The sequence below is a fragment of the Bubalus kerabau genome, chromosome 3, assembly GCF_029407905.1.
Source record: "Bubalus kerabau isolate K-KA32 ecotype Philippines breed swamp buffalo chromosome 3, PCC_UOA_SB_1v2, whole genome shotgun sequence".
Lineage (NCBI taxonomy): Eukaryota > Metazoa > Chordata > Mammalia > Artiodactyla > Bovidae > Bubalus > Bubalus kerabau.
The window spans coordinates 78,462,916-78,484,782 of NC_073626.1; the positions used below are offsets into that span (position 1 = coordinate 78,462,916).

Sequence of the window (21,867 nt, forward strand, 5' to 3'; positions counted from 1 at the left end):
AGAATGGCTTTTGATAAGAGAAAAATGAAATGAGAGGTCACTAAGAAACGAGGAAGGCAAGACACGGGGGAAAAGGCCAGTAAAACAGGAAGGGAGGTTTAACGCAGCCCCACAACCCCCACTGTCCGGGCACAGAGGGGAACAACTCTCGGCAGTCCCGCTTCCACGCCAGCTTCTCTTCCCCACCACCAGCTGTCTCTCTCACTATCTGCTATCTTTGTGATTAACCTTTCATAAACATTCAACATCTGTCTATCTATTTGGCCCTACCATAAGCCTGGGGGGTGCAAATTCTAACTCTCTAGCACTTAAAGAAATTAGGAAAAGTGAAAGTCATTCAGTTGTGTCTAACTCTTTGTGACCCTGTGGACTTAGCTTGCCAGGCTCCTTTGTCCATGGAATTATCCAGGCAAGCATACTGGAGTGGGTTGCCATTTCCTCAATCCAGGAGATCTTCCCAATCCAGGGATTGAACTGGGATCTCCTGCATTGCAGGGGGATTCTTTAGAGAGCTAAAAAGCAACAGGTATGATCTGATAAGCTCGGTTTGTGGCAGGAACAGGGTTCTGTGAGCCCTCTGAGGGGAAATGCTCCACCCAGACCAAGGGGCAGTGGGAACAGGGGCATAGGAGGGGAGCAGGAGCCAGAGTGGGGCTGCCCTGGGTGATGCCTGACTCAGGTTTTAGAGGAGATGCTAAATTTAGCAAGGCACAGAAGGTGGGGTGATGTTTGGTCTCTTTTACCAGATGTTGACCATCTTGTAAGCTATTTCAGGGAGGTGGTTGGTGCTAAGCCTAGAAAGGAACCACTACTTAAAGCAGTTAATCTGCCATATCAGTGTAGTATTGTAAACCAGAATAGAGTTGCAGAGACTATTATGCTATACAATAGGACTTTAGGTACTGTGTGTACTTGATAAATTAGTAACCAGTATTATCTTCACAAGATTTTCCCATCTGTTTTTCCCTCTTCTTCTTCACAATCTTTTTATTCTAAAAAGAGATATGATTTCTGTACTAAAGGGGGAAACTAACTCATGCCAAAGATATCACCTGGGAAAAGATCAATTCAAAATTAAAAAATAAAAAGTTGGGTTGCTCACTTGGAACAAAGAATTGAATTGGTCAGTAGTAGACCAGTGGGGTCTGCAGTCCATGGGGTCACAAAGAGTTGGACACGACTGAAGCGGCTTAGCAGCAGCAGCAGCAGCAGCAGCAGACTCCTTTCAGAATCCAAGTAAAAAACGCCTTTGCTTTCACATGGTGCGTATCCCCTCAAGTAACCTGTCCTTGTATGTATTTGTTTTGTCTGTATTGCCATCTCAAAGTGTCAAGCTGTCGGAATAAGATCTCAGATTCAGAAAATTTCTCTTGTCCAGTGACACAAACCTAGATGCTCAGACATTTTTAAGTGGAGATCACAATCACTTAATATTCCCTTACAGTTCTTACCTTACAACAAAGGTCAAACTCTCACCTTAATTGCAGGCTATTTAAAACAGGTATGTTTTCTGTAGCATTGAGTTAAGTGAGAATTAAATCTAAGTGGATGATAAGCAAGGTCTGGTTTTGGCAAGAAGTTGTAAGGACACCTCGAATAAGGCTGTCCTCTGATCAGCTTTTCCCAATGCGAAGCGGTCATTCTGCAGCTATTCCATTAAAACAAACAAAAAGATATTTCTGGTCAAAATCAGTAAAATTCTGCGTATTATATACTCTGCCTTGTAGATTCACATCATATAAGCATATTATAATGATATGCTAATTCATATCATTAGCAATGAAAGGGCTTCCCTAGTACCTCAGCTGGTAAAGAATCTGCCTGCCATGCAGGAGACCCTGGTTCAATTCCTGGATTGGGAAGATTCCATGGAGAAGGAATAGGCCACCCATTCTAGTATTTTTGGGCTTCCCTGGTGGCTCAGATGGTAAAGAATCTGCCTGCGATGTAGGAGACCTGGGTTCAATCCCTGGGTCAGGAAGATCCCATGGAGGAGGACATGGCAACCCACTCCAGTATTCTTGCCTGGAGAATCCCCATGGACAGAGGAGCCTGGGGGCTACAGTCCATGGGGTTGCAAAGAGTCAGACACGACTGAGCACCTAAGCACAGCACACAGCACAGCAATGAAAAGTGTTGCAAAGTTCTGGTTTCTAGTAATGGAGGAGTAACTTCTATTAGACAAGCCCTTCCACAGATAACAGCTAAAAATTCTGGAAAAAAAATTTTTTTTAACTACCTGAAGACACTAGAAAGCCATGAAAAGCAGGCAGAAATTGGAGTACAGCCTACATTTGGAAGAAGGGATTGGCACTAGGTAAGCTTCCATTTTTAGTTTTTCTGCTGAAGAGAGGCTTTGATCTCTGTAAAGCAAGGAGGCTGAAATTCAATAGAAAACTCTAGGATTTATCTGCTTGAAGAACCAAAGGACAAAGTTCAGAGTGACCAGAGCGGCTTGAAAGAATGGAGAGAATCCTAGGCAGAAGAGAGGCTCTAAGGAAGAGTTTTAATTCTGCACAGAAACTTGAATCACACCTTTGGCTGCCCTTGAATTATATATGCATGAGCAGATGCTAAAAGAACTGAGCAGAAACTTCAGCTGCTGCTTGCTCGTCAGTCTGACCAAGTTTACTGCCTACTAAAGCAAAAGGTCAGTATTCTTAGAGTAGCAGTCCCCAACCTTTCTGGTACCAGAGACCAGTTTCATGGAAGACAATTTTTCCATGAAGTGAGGAGTGGGAGGGGGTGGCTGCAGGATGACTCAGGCATGTTTCTTTTGTTGTGCACTTGATTTCTGTTATTATTACATCAGCTCCACCTCAGATCATTAGGCATTAGATCCCGAGTTTGGGGACCCCTGCTTTAGAGGAATATGACCCAGAGTCTCTTCAACCATTAACAGTGTCTAGGATACAATAAAAATTGGTAGACATACTAAGAAATGCAAATGCAATCCACATTCAAGAGAAAAGGCAATCAATGGGAACTCATCTCAAAATGATCAAGACATTAGTATCAGTAGACAAAAATTATAAAGCAGCTATGCTCAGGGATAGAAATGGAAACATGCTTGAAATGAATGGACACAGAAATCCATGCCCATACAGATCACAACCAAATTCCCAAAAACAAAAAACAAAGGAAAAGTCTTGAAAACAACAAGAAAGAAAGTTACCTTACCTATAAAGGAAAAACTATTTAAATGACCACAGATTTCTCATCAGAAACCATAGAGGCCAGAAAGGAATGGGGTAATATTCTCCAAGTGCTGAAAGAAAAAACTGTGAACCCAGAATTCAATATTCACTGAGAATATCCTTCAAGAATGAAGAGGAAATAAAGTCATTCTAAGATAAAAACTAAGAGAATGTGTTGTGAGAAGACCTGCTCTAAAAGAATGGATACAGAGTGTTTCCTACAAAGAAAGAAATCTTGGAACATTGGAAAGGAAGGAATAACAAATGAGAGAGCAAATATTAATATATATGGAAAATGCAATGGATTTCTTCCTGATCTTGAGTCTTCTATACTTTGTTTGGATGGTTGAATCAAAAATTATATACTATCTGATGTGATTCTCAATAGGTAGAGGAAATACTTAAGACAACCATAATAAAATTTGGTGGGTGGGGGAAGAGACTATAAATGGTGTAGGAGAGAGGAAGTAAATGTGAATATAAGAGTTTTGTGAGAGAACTTGGTGGTAATGCACAAAGTTGGATCTTGATTGTGGTGGTGGTATCATGAATCTGTACATGATAAAGTGGCAGAGAACTACAAACTCACACTGCACCATTGCCAGTTTTATATTATACGATACTTATGCAAGGGCTTCCCCGCTGGCTCAGCGGTAAAGAATCTGCCCAGAATCTGCCTGCAATGCAGGAGCCACAGGAGACTCGGGTGTGAACCCTGGGTTGGGAAGATCCCCTGGAGGGGGGCATGACAACCCACTCAGGTATTCTTGCCTGGAGAATCCCATGGGCAGAGGAACGGGGTGGGCTGCAGTCCATAGGGTTGCAAAGAGTTGGGCATGACTGACGCGACTTAGTACACATGCACGCACACATATTTATGCATGATATAATCATTGGGGCATACTGGGTCAAAAGTACATGATACTTCTGTACCATCTTTGCAACTTCCTACGAGCCTATATTATTTCAAAACTACACTTTTTTTTTAAGTAGAAGAAGAGGGAATATAAAATACAGAAATGTTCACTAACTTGAATTCTTACTTACTAAAAATATATATAATTTAAAAAAATGAACAGAGCCTCAGTGACCTGGGAGCAATATCAAAAGCTCAAACACATTGTAAATGGAGTTCTAGAAAGAGAAGAGAGAATGGGGCAAAAAAATATTTGGAGACACAATAGCTAAAAATGCTCCAAGTTTGGTAGAAGACATAAATTTATAGATTCAAGAGGTTCAGTAAGCCTAAAGTACAACTTTTTAAAAAAACATACACTTGACTATATAATAATTAAACTGCCAAAACCAAAGATAAAGAGAAAATCTTGAAAATGGCCAGAAACAAAAAAAAACATTACATACAAGGAAACAATAATACAACTGACTACTGCTGACTACTATCTTTTTTTTTTTGCTCTATTATGCAATGTGCAGGATCTTAGTTCCCAGGGTTGAAACCCAACTTCAGCAGCAAGAGGGCCAAGTCCTAACCACTGGACCACCAGGGAACTCCCCTAACTACTGTCTAAACATCATAAGTTACTGAGGCAAAAACACAGTAGAATAACATCTTTAGGGTGTCAAAATGAAAAATCTATCAACCCAGAATTCTACACCCAGGGAATATATCTTTCAAAAATGAAAATTATATAGACTATTTTTAGAAAAAGGAAAACAAGAATTTATCATCAGCAGACCCACACTAAAGAATTACTAAAGGAAGTTCTTCAGGATGAGGTAGAGGATGCCAGGTGGAAACTTAGAGTTCAGGAGAGGATGACGGACACTGGAAAACGACTTGTGATTTCTCTTTCTTTCGTAAGATTTTTAATTTGAAATATGGTCTAAGAAACATGAATGTAGTACATCTTCATTTCTTTAAAATACTTATGATTATATAAAACAAAACTGTAAACATTATATGTGGACTTATAATAATATGTATAATTGATTGTGACAGAGGAAATGCAGGTTGTGTGTGGTCAGTAAAATGGAGCTGCCTGGAGGGGCCAGGGCATGGTGGGCACTGTGACATGTCTAGACCACTTGGAAATTAAACTGAATGAGCTAATATATATAAAATTATACGACCGTGTGCTTGAGTCATATCTTTTAAAAAATGTCAAAAGTACTTGCCAATTAAGATCAATCTGAAATGAAATATGATATGCCTGAAATTGATAATATAAATCAGTGGCAAAATATGTAACTTATACAGATTCAATTTACCCAATATCATGGCTCTATCGCATAATAGGACATTCACAATTACAGTGTTATTACACCTACACAACATAAAATACCATTAACATTTCCCAGGAGACAAAAAGTAGGTGAAAAAGACTAAATGAGCAATTAAATTAAGATTCAATGAATATTGACACTGCTCAGGTGCTAATTATCTTTTTTCGTGTGGAAAAAATAAAAATACAGCCATTCATCCATAATGAATTATGTTTTCTCAAAGATTGTGTGTGTGTGCTCAGTTGGTCAGTCATGTGTGAACTCTTTGTGACCCCATGGATTATAGCCCACCTGGCTCCTCTGTTCATGGGATCCTCTGGGCAAGAATACTGGAGTAGATTGCCATTTCCTCCTCCAGGGAATCTTCCCAACCCAGGGATCAAACCTGTGTCTCTTGTGTCTCCTGTATTGGGAGGCAGGGTCTCTACCACTAGCACCACCTGGGAAGGCTTTCTTGAGAATGAGTGAGTGAGTGAAGTCGCTCAGTCGTGTCCAATTCTTTGCGACCCCATGGACTGTAGCCCACCAGGCTCCTCTTTCCATGGGATTCTTCAGGCAAGAGTACTGGAGTGGGTTGCCATTTCCTTCTTCAGGGGATCTTCTCAACCCAGGGGTCGAACCCAGGTCTCCTGCATTGCAGTCAGACGCTTTAACCTCTGAGCCACCAGGGAAGCCCCCTTCTTGAGAATAAGTTACTACAAACACAGAGTTCTGTAATAACTAGCAGTTTTATTATTATTATTTTTTAATATTTAATTGACTGAGCCAGGGGTCTTAGGAGGGGTAAGCAGGATCTGTAGTTGTGAAATGTGAGATCTAGTTCCCTGATCAAGGATTAAACCCAGGCACCTCCCTCCACGTTGGGAGCGTGGAGTCTTAGCCACTGGACCACCAAAGGAAGTCTTTTTCTAACTTACACTGCATCTGCTTTGATTGCTTAATTTTGGTTCCCTTCTATACTATAGAGTATGGTGCCAGCTTAGATCCTATATGGAGGAAAACACCATGACAGTTTTGAAACAGTCTCTGATCCTTCTGGCAATATAAAGGTACGGTACTCAGAGTACACGGTTTAGAGAAATCTGACAGCATTTTCAACAATAAACAAACTGTTGACTAAAAAAATAGTTTACAATCTGAAAGCAGAGAGTATTTTATTTGGTGGGAAAATCTTAGGACTTCAAGTCTGGGAGACGGATCTCAGGTAGACCTGAGAGACTGCTCCGAGGAGGAGGGAGTCAGGCTACATACAAGTTTGTAACAAAGGGAGCAGGCGTTTGAACATCAAAGATTATTGTTATGTAAGGAAAACCAAATAGCAAGGTAAGGAATTTAGCATTCTTCTATGTATGGGAAGAAACAAGACTCTGGGATTTTTGAAGTCATTCCTTTCATATGCATCTCAGCTATCTGGGCCAGCATCTGTATCTGTTTTTTGACTTTTCACTGCCCTCCTCCCCCCACTCCCACCCAGCTCCTTGGCAATCACTGTAGGGGGCATGGTGGCATGTGCTGGATTGCAGATATTGTTTTCCCCCTTGGGAGACTTCATTCACATTTGGAGGCCTGAAATCGCTAATAGCTGTTACATCCTTGTTTACTGATATTCCATTCCACAAAACTTAAAAAAATTCTTCCCCATTGAAAAACTAACAAAAAACAACCTGGGAAAGAGACTTTCAGGACAATGTCTACAACACGAATAATATACACAAATAGCTTCCAAAATAACTTTTATTACTATATAAAAACAAGAAAAAAATAGATGCATATTTTTTCTACAAAATTATAAAATATTCAGGCTATTTAACATTTTTGCATAAATGTATTGAGATTAAAAAGGTAGATTTTAAACAGAGGAATCTTTTCCACTTAAAGTTTTCAGGTACTTTGTAGAGGATAAAGAAGTTTTCATTCTTCTATACTTTCCTATGTGTAGCTCGAAGACAGCAGTTACAGTTTTCTGTCAGAGTTATCTAAAAAAGGACATACAAAGATAAAAATTCCATCTTGCTGCAATAAAATTAGCAAAAAGCTTTACTTCAGGCTTTCAAATTTGGCAGTTGCGGTCAATCAGTTTTGCACTGGAATTTCCAACTCAGCAGGGAAAGAGCCTAATTAAAAGCAAGACATCCTCTTTATTTTGTCCTTTAGAAACAAAAATCACTTGTCAGTATTCCTTAAAAAGCGTGATTATCTCCTTTGTCATTTGATCATAAGGTCTGAGATACTGTTTCTAACCCGCACAGCTTAAATGAAACCAGGAGAGGAAAGGGAGGAAGGCACTTTGGAGGGTGGATTCAGTTTGACACAATGAGCACAGGAATTTGTACAGTTTTGATAACATTAATTTAAAAAGTATAATCATCTGAGTTTCTCAATAAATCCTTCGAGACAAAAGGCTTTAGTGTTGATTTAGATGCGTGTTAAAATATAGCTTTTTTTCCTGAAATTAGATTATGGGGTAAGGCAAGCCAGACTATCTCTGTAGATGATATAAGATATAATTATTTGGGAAGATTTCAATCACTGTTTTGGAATTGACACCTAAGGCTTTCTTCTCCCGTGTTCTTTTTGTGGACTTTTTAATGAGATATTTTGGGGGGAGATGCTTTAGGTAGGAAATACCAGCTTTTGAAAGATAAAGGTATAATTATCATTAGAATAAAAGGTCCATTAAAAGAATCTCAAACAGAAAGGTTTCTAGATATATTTTACTATTCATTGTTTTCACAAAGGTTGAGAAAGAAAGAAAAGAAGTTCTTATAATATCTGTAAGATGAACCTCACATTAACCCACAAGAGGGATAAAATAAAGGGCTAAGATGAGGAGTGCTCCAATACTTCTCAATGGGGCAGCACAGCCTAGTGCCAAACCCATAATTAACTTTTCATTGATAGCCTCTTTCCTGGACTGTATGAAATGGAATGGCAGCTTCAATCCTTGGGGTGGTCATTAACCCCTTGCCCCCCAAAATACCTGGAATTTTGTGCACCTCTATGTAATGAAACATCCATTTACCAAAATATGTTTCTGTGTGACAATTCAATTCCTCCTTCCACTTAGGACCCAAATTGCAGCAGGCTCTACTTCTACTGAATTTATGTGCATATTGCATACATATATGCCAGGCATTGGGCTGGGCACTGGGGATCCCTATGACTATTGCCAAAATTTTGGAAACAGAATGAAGAAGACAACAGTGTTTTGGCTAGTGACTCAAATGATTATCATCAAATTTCAGGGATGTGATGGAGAGTAGCTCATATTCAGTCTATGGGCATAATAACCAGTTACCCTAAAAGGAAATTCACTAAACACCAAAAATGTTAAGTTTATTTGGTAGAAACAGTTTAAAATTGCAGGGAAACCAAAAATCAACCCTCAGATAAAATGCATTGTTTCAGGATAGGCACCACTCTAGGTTTTACCAGGCCAGAGTCTATACAGAGATCTCACGCATGAAAACTATCATCTCTGAGTCTTAATTCACTACTGAGAACCCAAAACACAAGATACCCCCCAGAATTCCATCCAAATCAGGAAGGACCCTAGCTTTTGCCCCCTGGGAAGGGCAGACCATGAAGTTCATCTCTCCTACCTCTAAACCCAAAGCTGTTTAGCAGCTAAGATTCTGAAGAACCGAAATGATAATTGATGAACTTTGAAAACTATAGATGTTCTTGCCTAAACCTCTCTTGATTACCAAGACACAATTTTAAGATCAAAGGAGCATCAAGGTAAGCCACGGCTTGTTGGCAGTGGCACGGTGCCCATGGTGAATCTCCAGGTAAGGGTAGGCCCTCTTCCTTGTTTATTTGAGGAATCTGCCTTGTAAACAGAGCCAGAAGGTAAATTTTAAAGACTCTACTGCATCCCATCAAATGAGGTTTATCCAAGGGTGGGTCAAAGCAGGTGTAAATTAGCAAGGGCTTCCCTAGTGGCTCAGAGGGTAAAGAATCCACCTGCAATGCAGAAGATCTGGGTTTGCTCCCTGGGTTGGGAAGATCCCCTGGAGAAAGAAATGGCAACCCACTCCAGGATTCTTGTCTGGAGAACCCCATGGACGAGAAGCCAGGCAGGGACTTGGGGTCACAGAGACACGACTGAGCGACTTAGGATGCACGCATGAAGACAATAACATAGTGAATCATGGACTGACCTGAGGTGCCAAAATGCCAGTTTTGGAGTCTCAGTTTCACTACTCATTAGCTGTGTGACCTTCAGGCAGGCTACTAACCTCTCTCAGATCTCTCATCTGTAAAATGAAGATTTTAATGGTGCCTACTGCAAAAGTTATATCTGGGGAGTGAATGAGCTAAGATTTATAAAGTGCTTAGGATAGTACTGGCACTTAGTAAGTTCCATGTTTAAAAACACCAGAAACTTGGGGGGGAAGTGTTCTTTGAGGTTTGTAGAACAGTTTATACTGCTTATATATTCAGGTATATTCTCATCATAATTAGGTTTGGAATCTGGATCATAAAGTACACCAAACCCAAGGAAGCCTTGGGATTAAGTCAATTTGGAAAAACTTCTAGGTCCGACCAGAGGAGACCTTGAGCTACCTACAGTCCTGTCACTGATCCAAAGTGCCCTAAAATAAACCCTGCTCTCCAGGGCCAATCTAAGGACAAACCAGCCAGCGGGGGAGCGAAGGGCAGGTACAGGGAAAAGGGAGCCAGTTCCTTTCCTACATTTTTTTCTGGGCCCTAGTCATGATACCTGTGTAGCATTAACTCTGTCCCAGATATTCATGATCTGATTCCAAAACTTTATAACTGGATTCCCAGAATAAACAGAAAATGACTACATGATAAGAGGCCAGGGAAGCTGACAGTTTATCAGATTTACCAACTGTAGACACATTTTGATCATTTGTTCTATGATCAAGGCACTGTGCTAAATGCTTTGGTCTTCAACGAGAAAAAGGTAATATAAGCACAATTTATATCTACTGTTATTAATATTTACATTGATCATCTCCCTTTCAATTTGGGTAAGTTTATAAGCCTCAATCAATATAAACACTTTCAAGACATCCTATTTTCTGATTAGAATAAATATTGCCCCTGTGGACCTCAACCATCTCATGGGTAAATAGGAGAAGCTAAACTGGAGAGCTAGTTTTTTACACTGGAGTTATATGGCTACATTGCTACCCCATTTTACATGGTGGATCTCTGTCCAGCCTCATCAAGGGTGACGTTTCTCTTCCTTGCTGCTGCTTCACTGTTTAACTCCGGATCTGATTTGTCCACGCTGCCAAAGTTCATTGCCATGGAGCTCTCCACTCCCTCTGGAGCACCTCCATTTGGCTGAAGAAGGACAGAATTCGGTTCTTTAGGACGTTTCCATTGTGGTCTGGTGACTATCCAAAAAATGAGAGCCCCAAACACCAGAATCAGAAGGCCAAGGGTGTTTGTGAAAATACCTTCTGGTGGCAATGAACTGTATGAAGGACTTTTCCTATAGAAAAAGAGAGAGTATGTCCAGTTACAAACAGAGTGATACAGCAACATGCCAAACAGTCTTGAATTATTTGCTCAAAAGGCACACTGGTACAGTGTGTAAATTCAACATAAATTCCCTTAAAGCTTGATATTAAGAAATTCATATAATTCACTCAGTGGATTAGTACAAAACTGTTAAAAATTTCTTAAAGTATGAAAATAATATAGCATCTAAAACATCTGTACCACTTAAAATCAAAAAAAGGATGATACAAAATAGGTATACATAATTACAGTTAACATAAAAATATGTATATCAAATTGTATATCATGTATATCATAAAACATGTATATCAATTGAAAGGGCATATATAACTTCAAAGGTTGCTTTGTAAGAGTGGTACAATTTGTTGGACTGCTTGGTTTTTCTTTCAAGCATTATTAATGCTACACTACATGTAAAACACATTTTTTAAAATAAATATTTAAATTTTTTATTTTCACCATTTAAAAAATTTTGTCACATTTATATTTGTCCAATGAGCAAGTATTTAATATTTTGTAGCTGAAGAATTGCAGTTAGGAAAACTATGAAACTTACAGGGCAAAAATCAGTTTCTCAGTCAATCCCATAAGTACAGTTGCAATCACTGTTCCAAAGATGAAAAGTCCGGAATAGACGTGTATGGGCATGAGAAGTGCTCGGAGAGAAAGTGGAGCCCAAGGAAGCAGAAAGACAAAAAAACCTAGGAGAAGCTAAACATCAAAAATTCAGAGGTTATCAATTAATTGTAAGTTTTAACTGTTTTAAAATTATTGTTAGAGAAGCAATATGTGCACAATGAGAAAACATTTCATTTACAACCAAGTTTCCCCATTCTAGTTCCACTCAAAAGTGACACCTACGATGACTTTCTCAAGCATCTTTTCATAAAATTTCTATGACCAAACAAGCATATGTGTGTGTGTGTTTAAAGAGAAAGTGAGTTAGACATAGACAATGAACTTATGGTTACCAAAGGTAAAGGGTGGGGAGGAATAAATTAAGAGGATGGGATTAAAACATACTCCCTACTATACATAAGATAGATAACCAAAAAGGACCTATTGTATAGCACAGGGAATTATAGTCAATATCTTGTAATAACCTAAAATGGAAAGAATCTAAAAAAGAGTGTGTGTGTGTGTGTGTGTGTGTGTGTGTGTGCGCACACGCGCGCGCATGTCTCCCCAGGTGGCGCTAGTGGTAAAAAACCCGCTTGCCAATACAGGAGACGTAAGGGATGTGGGTTCGATCCCTGAGTCAGGAAGATGCCCCGGAGAAGGGCATGGCAACCCACTCCAGTATTCTTGCCTGGAGAATCCTATGGACAAAGGAGCCTGGCGGGCTACAGTCCATAGGGTCGCAGAGAGTTGGACACGACTGAAGTGACTTAGCACAGCACAGCATGTGTGTATGTGTGTGTGTGTGTGTGTGTGTGTGTGTGTGTGTGTGTACACACACACACATATATATTTACATATAACAATCATCTTGCTGTATACCTGAAACTAACACAACATTGTAAATCACCTATATTTCAATAAAAATTTTTTTAGAGAGAGAAAGGGAGTTTTTAAAAATGTAAGTGGGGTTTTATTGTACATATTTGTTCTGCATATTGCTTTTTTCTCTTAACAGTATATCTTGGAGATCTTTTCGTATCAACTCATGTTTATCTAGTTTATTCTTTTAATGGCTAATATTTTAAGACTAACAAATTATTCAGTTCCCTATTACTGGACATTGCTGTTTCCAGTTTTTTGCTGCCATTAATAAGGCTACAGTGGACATTCTGATACTTAATTGTTCTTATCAGTTTCCGTAAGATTGCCAAGTAGGAAGGGAAGTAAAAGACTTTTAAGTCACTAAATCTAAGTACAATAGGACACATTGTGTCAGTACAACCTAAAGAAAGCTATGTGGAAAAAACATGACAATTTTTGTTTTTTTTTATGAGGAAGAAATGAATTCTGCAGAAAATTCTCTCCATCTCCTCAATAATTAAATCCTTACTGGGATACTTCTCTGCAGTGAAGACAATAAGATTCTTATAGAAACTGAAGTCTGTTAATACTTTCACAGTTTGTTTTGTTGTCCCACATTCCTGCCCATTAAGGAATCACTTCGCCTCCAGAAAATAAAGATGACTTAATGACCACTGAGTTTAGTGGGGTATTTTTTTTTCAGCTATCTCTTTGGGATCTACCACCCTAACAAAACAACTATGGGAAAAGAGGAGAATAAGAAGAAACACTAGCATCACTGTTCATTTTTCCTGATTGAGATCAAAGGGGGATAGAGAGGAATGAAAACAGAAGGGGTTTGATGCCCTAAAACACATTTAGAAATCAGCATAAAGGCAATAGTAATGAATGCAAAGTAACTGAAAATGCATTTTTTGGCTGGTTTGCATATTTTATTTTTCATTAATGTCACGAATGCCTGAATATATTAGAAAGGGTTCAGAGAGTCCTCCTTGGTGGTTCAGAGTGTTCCTAATCCTCCTTCAGTGCTCTTTAGTGATTGATTCTTTTAGTATTAATATCAAAGGGCAAGCATCCTAATGTACAGGTTGCACTTTCTATACAAAAATGGGGCTTAGGTGAGTGACTGCCAAGGATTTAGGACAAATATATTTCTATGAGTAACTCACACTATCTTTTCTGTACTAATCCATGGAAATATTTTTTTTTCCATATTCCTATTCTCCTGCCTCTTCTGAAATTTCTAAGATTCTTATTGTTTTAAATAATTCTTAATGTTTTCTCTTATTTCTTTCAGGATTTATCTTGTGTGTCTCTTATAATCCCATAAAGCTCAATGATCTAAGTAGATGGGACATCAGACTTACAGGACTCCAGGGTGATTTCGCTCTAAGTCTTACTTTTGCTATGAAAACATTTTTTTCAACATCAAGTTATTTTTAAAAGGAAAAGAAAAAAAATTACAGGATGCTTATCTTTGATTAAAAGTGTTCCAAATTATTCAAATTTATAACATAAAGATGTATAGTTTATATTAATCATTTTTTATTTCCTTTGATTTCTAAGCATGTCTCTTTGGGCCCATGCTTGTCTTGTGGAACAATGTATCCCCCACAAGCTAGACAAGTATCCAATGCATAATTGGTATTTAATTCTGTTGAAAATGGGTAAGTATTTTTCAACAGAGTTAAATGAGGTCCTGTAAGCAAACTTCTGATGTCCCATCTACTTATATCATTGAACTTTATGGATTATAAGAGACACACAAGATAAATTCTGAAAGAAATAAGAGAAAACACTAAGAATCATTCAAAACAATAAGAATCTTAGGAATCTCAGAAGAGGCAGGAGAATAGGAATATGGAAAAAATATATTTCCATGGGTAAATCATGAATAAAATTTCAATGACATAAAATGATATTCTCAACCATGAAGGTGTTAATGATCTGTAGCTGAAATGAAAAATGTCATCTTAAGGTTGTAAAGGAGCCTACCACAAGGCTTCCAGTTTTAATAACAACAGTTGACTTGTGTCATTCTAGTACACTAAGCCCTAGGCTGAGCCTTTCGATGCATTATTTGTCCTTGGTTCCTATGATGTTGTGAAGGATGTATGAAAGTCTTACTAAGTGAGCAAACTAAGCCCAGAAAAGTTCAATAACAAGTCCAAAGGTCACAAATTACAAATGAATGAAACTGATTCAAACTGAGGTCTTTCGGATTCCAAGTCCTGTGTTCATAAATACTACCAGCTATTTGGATGCAAGCAAGGAAAAAGTCAGGGACCACATTTTCTCCTGTTAAACAAAAGTTATAACGTTGTGACATGACATTTCTGAGAAGCCTAGTTAGTACACAGGTAAAACAATAAGAGATAAGAATCTGAATATTTCAGAGAGCAAAAGAGAATCTTGAAACAATTAAAAATGTTTTCAATTTACCCAAGTTTAACATTAGAAGATCCACTGATGTAACTGACTACATTAACAGATTAAAGAGGAAAAACCGAAGTCACATCTCAACATACACAAAAAACATCCAATAAAATTCTACATTCATTCATGATTTCAGGTCTTCCCTGGTGGCTCAGACGGTAAAGAATCTGCCTGCAATGTGGGAGATCTGGGTTCAATCCCTGGGTTGGGAAGATCCCCTGGAGAAGGGAACCGCTACCCATTCCAGCATTGTGGCCTGGAGAATTCCATAGACTGTATAGTCCATGGGGTCGCTAAGACTCAGACATGACTGAGCGATTTTCACTTTCATGATTTCAAAAGAAAAACAAAACCAATTCACAAACTGGAATAAGAGAAAATGTGAAGCATCTGTACTGAATAGTGAAATATTAGAAGTATCTTCTTCAAAAAAAGTACAGTTCAAAGATTCTTATCTCTACCTCTATTTTATACCCTGTAAATAATTCTATATACTTCTGTGTACTTCAACAGGCTTCCCTGGAGGCTCAGTTGTAAAGAATCTGCCTGCCAATGCAGGAGATGTGAGTTTGATTCCTGGATCAGGAAGATCCCCTGGAGAAGGAAATGGAAATCCACGCCAGTATTCTTACCTGGAAAATCCCATGGACTACAGTCCATAGGGTTGCAAAAGAGTTGGACACAACTGAATGACTAAACGACAACAAAAATATACTTTAATACTTCTATACTCTTCAATTCCACTGGCTTGGATGCAGAGAAAAAGAGACAAAACTGGCAGTGCAGATAAATGGCAAAGATAGGGACAATTCAATAAATGGTGCTGGGGAAAGAGCTTATCAATCTGGAGAAAAAATGAAGTTAGATAACAATATCTCATCATGAACTAACAATTCTAGATGAATTAAGTATACTTCATATCAAAGCCAAAACTTTAATACTCTTAATAGAAAACATAAAAGAAATTAACATTTCCAATAATATTATTGTAATGTAACCTCTTGGCTATTCATAGGTTTTTCTCTTCTACCAACTGTTCTCAAATATTAGTGTGTATATGAGTCACTTGCAGGTACCATGAAAGCACATATTGTGGGGCCCACCCACCTTCCCCCTCCTGCACCCTCCATCGTGAATTTCTGATCTAGGAGGTCTGGAGTAGAACCTGAGAACTGGTTTGCTTTGACCTCACGGTACAGAAGGATTTCATAAACAAGTCATCAAAACAAAACAAAAAATGATAACCTAAAGGAAAAGATGATTAATTTGTTTCATTAAAATTAAGAATTTCTATTTGTCAAAAAATGCTAAGAAAAGAGAAAATACAAGCCTCAATGCTTGAAGATATATATAATACATATAAATGAACAGGAATCTGACACAGAATACCTACAAATCTTTAAGAAAAAGGAAAACAAACTCATTGTTTAAATGCACAAAAGACACAAACAAGTATCTTTTTTTAGAGGTGAACCCTGAGTAACCAGTGAAATAAACAAGAAAATCACAAGACATCATTTTATATTCACCACTTTGGCAGTATTTTAAAAGTCTGAAGAGGATGCATGTTGGCAACAATGTGCCATATGTAAACTTTTTTTTTTTTTCATATGTAAACTCTTATTTGCTGCTGACAGCAACATAATTGGAAACACTTTGGAAAACAAGTTGACACTATTTTAGACTGAGTATAAAACTGCTATTGTAAGAATACCACCAGAGAAACCTTTGCAGATGAGGGCCAAGAGATGTGTATGTGAATGATCAATTCAGTATTGTCAGAAACAGAATACAACTCAAAATCATCTAAAAGTGTAATAGCAGGAGAATAGATAAGTAAATGTGTGGCCAATTTATGCAGCAGAATACAAAAGTAGGAATGATTAAACTACAGCTAGAGGAGTCTGTATAGTTGAATCGATAGAATGAAAAAAATTGTAATCAAATACTTAATGATACTGTTTCTTAAAAAAATAAAAAATACAAAGTAAACAACATATTGTTCGGGAATTTACAGCATGTGGTAAAATTACAAAGAAAAACAGGAATGAGAAAAAACTTCTGGAAAATGGTTACCTGCAGGAGTTGGGATAGGTAGAAAAATGTGGGATCAAGTTGAGGGGGAGAGGGGTTCTATGTTTTCTAAATTAAGGTGGATGGTGGAATTATGAGAGTTAATTTTATTATGATTCATAACTTCTACATACACACACACAGGCTTGTTTTTTTTTTTTTTTTAATCCCCCAGAGGCTAGATGTCACAAGTAGAAAAAAAAGAGCCTACAATTTGAAATGCTTTGCAATTCATAGACAAACACAGGAAGCGTGAAGACTTTCAGCTTGTTTTGGTTGTATTGCTTTGTTGTTAGTCCCCTTTCTTGCTTCCTTTCATTTATTGAAACAGCCTGGACCCTAGCTTCATTTGGCCGGTAAATCTTGACTTTATAAAGTGGTTAAACCAAAGTTCAAGATCGCTAAGGTAATCTCTTGACAATCTCTCCCATGCTTTTCATACTCTGTGGTAGGTTTGTTTACTGAGTTGGTCTTGGGAAGAATGCAAACTGACCTTACAAACGTGGATGAATGGCCTGCACACAATTATACTTTGCAATTGAAGTGCACAACAGTTGGCAGCTGTGCAAGTGAGCAGCAAGCAGGCTGCGGCAGCTGCTCCAAGAGGGTGGGACTTCCTGTTCTCCACCTACAAGCGGCAGCTCCGAGAACCTCCACTTACGGAGAGTTGTCCTGATTTCACGGAGAAAATGGTTCCCATTTTTACTTCTAACTTAATCTGACAGAGGCACATCTCTGTCAAAGCATGTTTTCGTGGTTCATGAATTTTTACAACTAAGAATAGGGAGGAATCTTTGTAAATCTTAATAAGAAAGAGGCTTGAAAGTGAAAGTGTAGTCGTGTCAGGCTCTTTGCAACCCCATGGACTGTAGCCTACCAGGCTCCCCCGTCCATGGGATTTTCCAGGCAAGAGTACTGGAGTGGGCTGCCATTTCCTTCTCCAGGGGGGTCTTCCCAACCCCAGAGATCGAACCCAGGTCTCCTGCATTGCAGACAGACGCTTTACCGTCTGAGCCACCAGGGAAGCCTAAGAAAGAGGCTTAGCTCCTATCAAAAGTGAAGAAAGCAAGCTTAGAATTGGTTTCTTTCCATGGGGATAGGAAATATTCTTTCGTTTAATTTCTTCCTGAGAACATCTGGGTGATCTCTTCTGTCACTTCTTCAGGGAAGCAATGCAAGTAACTTAAAAACAGCTTGGATGCAATAACCGAATAAAGTTGGAATGTAGTCATCTTTCCCAGAAAAGGAATAGGAAGGAAATGGTTCATCTGGTTTCCAAACAACCAACCAGTAGTTACCACACGTGACACGAATATTCATAACCTGATTTGAGGGAACACTGTTTGCTTATTTAGTTTTAAAATTTGTGTATATATGATCTTTTGTGACATGTGATTTACTTATATTTTAAGACAAAAGAGCCACAAGTTCAAGCAAGAAAAACAAGATGCATTTAAAAATTTAATACCCTCCCCCAGAACAAATAATTCCCCAACAACCCCACAATGGTATTCTGGCATATTCTCCCATAACTTTCTTTACCCATCTACACATAAATGCTTTTTTCCCTTTCTTTCCTCCCCCCTTCTCAAATGACATTTTACTATACACATTATTCTTCAGTATTTTTTTACATTGAAGAACATATAGGAGATGCAAGAGATGCCGGGTTCAATCCCAGGGTCAGGAAGATCCCCTGGAGAAGGAAATGGCAACCCACTCCAGTATTCTTGCCTGGAGAATCCCATGGACAGAGGAGCCTGGCAGGCTACAGCCCATGGGGTCCCAAAGAGATACAACTGAGCATACACACGTATCACACAATAGACAGAACTACATTCTTTGTAACAGCTGTGTCATATTCAACAGATTTACCACAAGTTCTTATTGATGGTCATTTAGTTTGCTTCCCATTTCCTGCAAGCACTGCTGCACTAAACATCCTTTTTTAGAGTTCCTTTTGTGACAGCATTTTATTTCTGATCTCCCCAAATGTGGACTGCTAGGTTAAACAGTAAGTATATATGTTACAATGTTGTGTAAAAGTATATATATTAAAAAAAAAAATAGATATTAACAAACTACTTCCCTAATTTGGTGGCAATTCACTTTTCCATGAGCAGTGTAGTAGCGTACCCTTACCTCTCACCTCTATGCCAGCAATGGATATCATTATTGTTCTGTCTATTTCATGGGAGGAAAATTATATTTTATTGTTATTTTAACTTACATTTCTCTAATTTCTTAGTGAGGTTGGACATTTTCTCATATGCTCATTGGTGATTTAATTCTTGCTTATCTGAACTGTCTGGTCAAATCTTTTGTTCATAGTTCTATTAGGTTGACTTTTTAATTATTGATTTTTAGGAGTTGTTTTGTATATTAAACACATTAAGCCTTAACACATGACAAGATTATTCCCCATATCTCCTTGAGTAGTTCCTGCCAACTTTATTATCTTTGGTCACATATACAATCAGTCCTCTATAGCCCCAGGTTCAGAATCCATAAATTCCACCAATCAGAGATAAAAAAAAAAATGTTCAGAAAAATAACTGCAGAAAGTTCCGAAAAGCAAAACATGAATTTTCCATAGACCAGGAAATATTTATATAGGATTTACATTGTATTCACATAGCATTTACATTGTATTAGGTATTGTAAGTAATCTACAAATGATTTAAAGTATATGGGAGAATGCATATAGGTTATATGCAAATATGTGCTTAGTCACTCAGTTGAGTCCCACTCTTTGCAACTCCACGGACTGTAGCCTGCCAGGCTCCTCTGTCCATGGGGATTCTCCAGGCAAGAATACCGGAGTGGGTTGCCATGCCCTCCTACACGGGATCTTCCCAGCCTAGGGATCGAACCCAAGTCTTCCTCATTGCAGGCTGATTCTTTACCATCTGAGCCACCAGGGAAGTCCTGTATGCAAATACCACACCAATTTTTACAAGAAGCTTGAATATCTTTGGAATTTGGTATCTGAGAGGGTCCTGGAACCAATCCCCCAAAGATATTAAGAGATGAAAATAATTTTAAAAAATTTATGTACCCATATATGTCTTTCTTTTCCTTCTAGATTTCTTGTCAACCTTATAGCCTCCCCTACCTCAGTATTATACAGATTACATGCTTTTTAATTTTCTTTTTCTCTTTTGATTTTGGATTTTTTTATATCCATATCTTTAATCTACTGTATCTGGTATCTTTTTTTTTCTTTTGTGTGATATACATAGTCTTTTTGTTTGGTTTCCTTCAAATGGGCAGTCAGATGATGATAACATTGATTAAATAAGCATTCTTTCCCTGGTAAATTAAAATATTATAATGTCATAGAAAAAGTTATTATATATACTGTCTGTCCTCTGTGCCTTGGACACAGAAAGAATATATTCATTCTTGCCATGAATATATTTTGTTTATTCCTTTTATTTTCTTGGTTATCCTTGGGCACTTATTCTTTTGCATAAAGTTTAAAATTCCCATTGGGTTTAAAATTATAATAAAAATACAGTTAAAGAGGGAAGAATGTTTCTATATTAATTTTTCTCTCTCAGTAGCATGGTATTCCTCTCTTCATACCATATTTTCTGTTTTTTGGTAAAATTTTATAGTACTGCACTATAAGATTTACAGGATTCTACTTCCTATTCTAAGTGGTTATTTGTAGTATAGGGAAAAGTCATTGGATTCTGTTGGCTATCTTTTATCCAGATACTTTTCCAAATTCTTTCATAATTTAGTCATCTCTTAGATTTCTATATATCATATGATCTGAAAACAGGAAAAAGGGTCACAAATTTTCTATTATTTATATGTATTTTTTTCCATTAGCTGTACATTAGCTAAAACCTCTAAAATGAAATTGAATACAAAGGTTGCAAACATCAGTGTTTTATTTTTTAATGGAAATGTCTTCAGTATTTCAGAGTTTAAGCTTATGTTTGCTGTTAGATGTTGGTAAAGGTGTTTATTATTAAAGCTACCTCCTTAGATATGAAGTACGCAGTACACATGTTGAAGAGGAGCTTGTTTCCTCCCAGTGTACTGGATTGGTTTAAAGTATTAGTTCCTTGTAGGTCAAAGTATAAAACAATCTGGAACTGCTAAGCTGCTAAGTCACTTCAGTTGTGTCCGACTCTGTGCGACCCCATAGACAGCAGCCCACCAGGCTCCCCTGTCCCTGGGATTCTCCAGGCAAGAACACTGGAGTGGGTTGCCATTTCCTCCTCCAATGCATGAAAGTGCAAAGTGAAAGTGAAGTCGCTCAGTTGTGTCTGACTCTACGCGACCGTATGGACTGCAGCCTACCAGGCTCCTCTGCCAATGGGATTTTCCAGGCAAGAGTACTGGAGTGGGTTGCCATTGCCTTCTCCTAATGTCTTGTTTAAATGATAGATTTCAAATGACCTGACCAATTGCTTATAATGTTATTGGTCTGCTTAGGTTTTCTAATTCCTCTTGGGTCAACTTGTTAGTTTATACTTGGCAAGAAAATAATCATTTTTTATTGAAGATTTTAAAGAATATTACCATATTATTAAAATTTAATAAACTGTCCTAATTTTAAAATATTATTTGTATCTGTGATTATATTTTTAAAATTCTGAACGATGTGTATATTATGCTTTTTCTCAGTCAGATTTGCAGTGGTTTATCTATTTTTATCCTGGGCTTCCCAGGTGGTGCTAGTGGTAAAGAACACACCTACCAATGCAGTAGATGTAGGAGATATGGGTTCAATCCCTGGGTTGGGAAGATCCCCTGGAGGAGGACATGGCAACCCACTCCAGTATTCTTGCCTGGAGAACACGATGGACAGAGAAGCCTTGTGGGCTACAGTCCATAGTCGCAAAGACTTGGACACAACTGAAGCAATTTGCACACGTGCACATTTATTTTATTCTACTTGTTTTAAAGAACCAGCTTT

At 38.0% G+C, this 21,867-nt stretch overlaps 1 protein-coding gene across 2 annotated transcripts in view; it reads right to left on the minus strand.

Annotated features, from left to right (window-relative positions):
* Positions 1–7,157: 7,157 nt before the first annotated feature.
* The window catches only part of LOC129646303 (plasma membrane ascorbate-dependent reductase CYBRD1), a 32,971-nt gene continuing 18,261 nt past the window's right edge, over positions 7,158–21,867 (minus strand). The window contains exons 3-5 of one of the 2 annotated variants that reach the window (XM_055572257.1): positions 11,497–11,651; positions 10,615–10,911; positions 7,158–7,417 (exon numbers count right to left, since the gene is read on the minus strand). In XM_055572257.1, coding sequence (XP_055428232.1) covers positions 7,414–7,417; positions 10,615–10,911; positions 11,497–11,651 — 456 coding nt within the window. In that variant the 3' untranslated portion in view covers positions 7,158–7,413. Of the gene's footprint in view, positions 10,912–11,496; positions 11,652–21,867 lie in introns of both variants that reach the window. The other variant, XM_055572256.1, reaches the window with a different exon arrangement.